Source organism: Fistularia commersonii, chromosome 23 (genome assembly GCF_037954325.1).
Source record: "Fistularia commersonii isolate RoL2024-O1a breed Wild chromosome 23, RoL_Fcom_v1.0, whole genome shotgun sequence".
In the NCBI taxonomy this organism is placed as follows: Eukaryota; Metazoa; Chordata; class Actinopteri; order Syngnathiformes; family Fistulariidae; genus Fistularia; species Fistularia commersonii.
The window spans coordinates 8,518,725-8,523,856 of record NC_141306.1 but is presented as its reverse complement, the minus strand read 5'-3'; the positions used below and the strand labels follow the sequence as shown (position 1 = coordinate 8,523,856).

The window sequence follows — 5,132 nt, the reverse complement described above, 5'->3', positions numbered from 1 at the left end:
GTGGCATCTGTTGTGTTTTACGTAGTGCGATTGCGTAGCTTTTTTCCGCTGACGTCATATACATCGCGGAACTATGATTGGTCAACAGAGGTTTTGACCCCACATTAGAGCTCCGTAAAGCAACACGAGTTCAATAAAAAAAAAAAACAACATGACAATAATATATGTTGCCCTCAGAGACCCGGGAATAATTTCCCTCACATTTTGTATTCTAACCGAGGATTATGCTAAATAATCTGCCCTGCAAAACTGGATAATGATCATTCTATCAGATTAATTCTCTACTGGCATGGATTCGGTCTGGATTAACACAACGTGGTGCCCCCTTAAAATAGACAAGCTGAAATGTGCACAAAAAGTGACACGTATTCACTGCCTATGACTATTATAAGAGCCTTTAGAGGCTCATTGATTTATTCAAAATGTTTTTTGTTACAGGTCACAACAAATACGCTAAACAAATCCAGAATAACAACGTCTGTTGAAATACAAAACCATCAATCTCATTAACGAAACACACTGAAGCGTCGAAAAGCTCAACATTAAAAAGCAATTTCAACATAAAATAATAAATACCCTAACAAAAGAAGACGATACGGATAATGATTAAAAAATAAGTATGAAAACACTAAAAATAATACTAATTATTTTTCCCTTCAATTTTATCTGAGCCTTTGCTAGTATGTTTATTGTATTTGTATTGTTTTTCTTATTGCAATTGTATCATACTTATCATTGCTATTTTTCCTTCTTATCCTAATTTGTTAACAGTTGCTCAGTTGTGTTTGGTTGCTTTCAGTGTTTGAGATGAAAATACCATCTGTGATCCATTTGTTCTATGTTATAGCAGACTGTTTCTTGCTTACTGTGTTGTCCGATTAGAAAATATTACTCACAATTTTAGGTTATTGAACGTTTTTTTTGTTTGTTTGTGAAAAGCCATCGTGTACGGTCACATGTTGTTGACTCTCTGGAGTTGAAAATTATCCGGTGTAAAATGTACGAGTAGAATTGTGTTAGTAAAAAAATACTACTCATAGATATCAGACATTTTTTTTTAAAGATTAAACTAAAGTTATTGTTATTTTTTAACAATAAATATGTTTTTTTCAGCATTTGGGAACGGAATACCGGAAAAGGAAATACATGAAAAAATACACCATGTGACCAATTGTAGTCCTGGAAACGCATTTGAGAGGAAGGCATTTGACCAATAAGAAGCTTTGAAGCGGGCGTCATAGCCAATCAAATCGCGGTACGCGAGGATTTAAACGGAGACTCCAAACCCAGTTTTAAACGGTAGTTTGTTACCATTTACCTCCCGTAGCCTACTTGGAGACACGCACACGCTTCGAAATGGCTCAGCGAGTGACCAGAGTAAGCCAATTTTTATAAATTTTTTTGCTCGTCATTTGGACAACACAGACTATCTTAGTAATTAATTTATGATAACCGTCACCGTTTTCTTTCCCTGTCGGCTTCGCCCTGTAACATGACAAACGTGGGCAATGATTTGGCATTGTTGGATTTAAACGCTATTTCAGAGCGCTAGTACGTCTTTTTCACGTTTTAATGTTTTCCAGAACCGCTTGGCATCGACGAGGAACGAGCTTGTCGGCAAGACATGCACGATCACCGGACCCACGAAGCCCCGAGCAGCGCTGGGAGAAATTGGAAATATCGCTGCTAACAAAGAGCCCTCGAAAAAGGTAAGTCATTATTGCAATAGATTAGCTTGCCTATTTGCTTTAGATTTCTTCTGCCAGTCATTCATGAGCTAATTTCCTTGACGCTGGTATCCTATAATAAGGACTGCAGCTTTCACCTTTTGCGTATATGCGTTGGATCGAGTACTTTGCTTTTTTTGCTCACAAGCAATCTCAATGTAATGTAGGATTTCAATAGGCACGACTTCTGCCTTGTAAAACAGTTGATTGGGAAGTTACAATAGATCACCCCTACAGGCCAACAAGAGCGAGGCTATCAAAAAGCCAAAAGCTCCAGCAAAAGTGGTAGAGAAGCAAAAGAAAGAAGACCCTATGATCCCAGTGCCAGCAGTGCAGCCGGTGAGTGTCTGCAGCCAATATTAATCTACACCCCTCATGAAAATCCAGAGATACTCAGTGCTCCCTCTTTCAGGTTCTGCCTGAACCAACGTCCCCGACGCCAATGGAGATGTCTGGCTGCGAGCCCGCTGACTTGTGCCAAGCCTTTTCAGACGTGATTCTCGACACGGCTGTCAGGGATGTCGACGCGGATGACTACGACAACCCCATGCTCTGTAGTGACTATGTGAAGGACATTTACAAGTACATGCAGCAGCTTGAGGTGATATTTGAGTTGCTTTAAGGTGAGCCATTGCTGGAAATGATAATGACCTCTTGGTTGAACCAGTTTGTCTTTTTCAGGCAGAGCAGAGTGTCCGCGCAGACTACCTGAAGGGGCAGGAGGTGACCGGAAACATGAGGGCCATTTTAGTTGACTGGCTGGTACAAGTCAATTTGAAGTTTCGCTTGTTGCAGGAGACTATGTACATGACCATTGGCATTCTTGACCGCTTCCTTCAGGTGAAAATCCAATTCTCTGAGCAGTTAACTTTTGCTGGCTTCAGGGTTACTGGTGCTTAGCTGTTTTTCCATTTTCTACTTCAGATCAACCCAGTTCCCAAGAAGCAACTGCAGCTGGTTGGTGTGACGGCCATGTTCCTTGCTTCCAAATACGAAGAGATGTACCCACCAGAGATCTCAGATTTTGCCTATGTGACGGACAAGGCCTTCACCACCGCCCAGATCCGAGATATGGAGATGAACATTCTCCGGGTGCTGAAGTTTCAGCTTGGCCGACCCTTGCCCCTACAATTCCTCAGGCGGGCCTCAAAGATCCAGGAGGTCTGTAGTTGGATGTATAGTCAAGGGGTTTTTTAGTGACCCTGGAGTGTCTTTCATTCAGTCTAGCCTGACAAACTATTCCGCCTTGTGGTCTGCTCCTTATTTAAATTCACTGTCTATGCAACTGCATGTCCTGCAGTTGTGTTACCGCTGGAGCCGATCCCAGCGGTCATTGTTAAGTGGGCTTTACCCATTCGCACTTAAGTCTTCATGCATGCACGGGTTGTGGGGGGAACCTGGAGAATGTCCTGACAGTCAGAATGGAACGCTTTTGGGGAAAAAGCGCAAAACACTGCCATGCTTGCTTTGCAAATCTATGACATTTCTGTTTTTAGCATCATTTAATGCTGAATTGTTACCTGTACTAGGAATTAACAATCTTTGCCTTCTACCCTTGTAATGTGAGTTGTTTATCATTACCTGTTACCCCACAGGTAACTGCAGAGCAGCACACCCTTGCGAAGTATCTCCTGGAGCTCACAATGGTTGATTATAGCATGGCTCACTTCGCACCTTCCTTAGTGGCAAGTGCTGCTCTGGCTCTTACCCTCAAAGTAATGGATGCAGGAGAATGGGTACGTATAAATCTTGACTGCGCCACGCCGACTGAAGTCGGCCAAATGTTTAACTGTCTAATGTCTTTTCAGGATGAAACACTGACAAAATACATGGGCTACAGCGCAGAGAGTTTGATTCCTGTGATGGCACACATTGCCAAAAATGTAGTGATGGTTAACAACAGAAAGACCAAACACTTGGTAAGTAAACAATATACTGATGTAGTTTTGGTATGCAAACCATAACTGTCAATATCTATTTCAGGCGGTCAAAGACAAGTACTCCACCTCAAAGCAGCTAAGGATTGCCAACATCGCACAACTCAAATCTCCAGAGATCGAGGATCTTGCCAAGCTGCTCGGGCAGTGAGATGCACTCAGGCACGGTGTGCTAAATGTACAGTTACAATGCAAGCCTGTTGTGCGTGTAGGCTGTTCATGTCTGAATTTTCAAACATGCCGGTTGAAGCCGGAGCAGGAAAGTCATTGATTCTTCCAGAAGTCCTTCACAGGAGTTTCAATCAGCCTTGTTGTTGCACAGTGAGATAGAAGGTATTTGTAAAATGTAAAGTAATTCTTTTAACTGATTTTAATTTTTTTTTTTTTAAGCTTTATTAAATTTTCAAAAAAAAGCTGGTGGTTGTTTGATTAAGCCACTAGATGGTGCTGTCAGTCTACAAGCAGCCTAGCCTAAGTTTCACAGAGGCCTTCAGCTGGATGGCTCTTTATTCATAGGCCTTTGTTGCGGAGGTGTTTGACTTTAACTAGACAGGGAGGTGTCCTGACAGGTAGTTTCCAGGTGTTAAGAGCAATCTTAGTTGGGCTACTGAAAGGAGGTTAGGGTAAAATGACAGCACTAACTCAAACTTTGGCATAAATGGCATTGTTCAGCAAATGACCCCTGCTACTAACAGCGAGCTTCTGTCATCTCTTACTGGGGGGAGAATCCGTGCAGTAGCCACTACTTGTTCTGTGCTTAGTAACCCAGATTTCTATTGTGATATCAGGTAAAAGACAATTTAGTACATGAATGCTAAGTTGTCCATTTGAAATCCAGAGGTTCAAGTGGTTTATGGAACTTGATAGGATTTAAGTTCTGTTAACACTTTGGGTCATTCAGATCATATTGTGCAGGACATTAAGTAGCATTTTTTTTTTTTCCAATTTTCTTAGGTGCTCAAAATTCTCAAGTGGTAAATGTTTGTTTTATCAAAAGTGATGCAAAGAACTCTTTAAGTCACGTGATAGGGTGAGCACTAATGCAGAGCGCAGAAGCTCTTAACAGTCTGTTCTATTAGTCCTTCACAGCTGAGACCCGGGGGAAACCAGACCCTCCTCCAAAGGGTAGCCTTGAAAGCTCTGCTGGATGAGGCCAGCTGACATCCCATAATGCTAATAAGTAGGATCATAAGGCCGGAGAGGTTTGTTTGTGGTGAGGGTTGTAGTTTACAGTGAGTGTGTAAGGATTCTATTCTCCCCGCCCCCAAGGGAGATGAAGTTATTATAGCGGTTAACTGGATAGATGTAAAACAAAGGTAAAAAAAATCTGCAGAATTCTGTGCAAATAAATAGTTTTGTATAGCCTTTAGGAGAACTCACTTAGAATTAGGACAACCTGAGGCAAATAATAGAGGTAAATGACCATTTTGCTCCATATGGATAAACAGGAGGATAAAGTAGCAGGTGT

The 5,132-nt window shown here is 41.7% G+C and overlaps 1 protein-coding gene across 2 annotated transcripts; it reads left to right on the top strand.

Moving 5' to 3' along the window:
* Window positions 1-1,207: 1,207 nt before the first annotated feature.
* ccnb1 (cyclin B1) lies at window positions 1,208-4,066 on the top strand. 2 transcript variants are annotated; one of them, XM_086170485.1, is made up of 9 exons: window positions 1,208-1,377; window positions 1,584-1,709; window positions 1,965-2,066; window positions 2,140-2,328; window positions 2,409-2,567; window positions 2,652-2,888; window positions 3,323-3,463; window positions 3,536-3,646; window positions 3,711-4,066. In XM_086170485.1, exons 1-9 carry the CDS (start codon window positions 1,357-1,359, stop codon window positions 3,813-3,815), a joined length of 1,191 nt encoding a protein of 396 aa, XP_086026611.1. In that variant the 5' UTR covers window positions 1,208-1,356; the 3' UTR covers window positions 3,816-4,066. The 2 variants fall into 2 exon arrangements, with proteins under 2 accessions (XP_086026611.1, XP_086026610.1); XM_086170484.1 differs by having other exon boundaries at window positions 3,323-3,646.
* The last annotated feature ends 1,066 nt before the right edge of the window (window positions 4,067-5,132 follow it).

What these genes read in the sequence shown, in the direction of transcription:
- ccnb1 (XM_086170484.1), top strand. Translation starts at nt 1,357, where the DNA reads ATGGCTCAGCGAGTGACCAGA. An exon ending in TGGCTCAGCGAGTGACCAGA is followed by an intron (nt 1,378 to 1,583) that starts GTAAGCCAATTT and finishes AATGTTTTCCAG; the next exon opens with AACCGCTTGGCATCGACGAG. An exon ending in ACAAAGAGCCCTCGAAAAAG is followed by an intron (nt 1,710 to 1,964) that starts GTAAGTCATTAT and finishes TCACCCCTACAG; the next exon opens with GCCAACAAGAGCGAGGCTAT.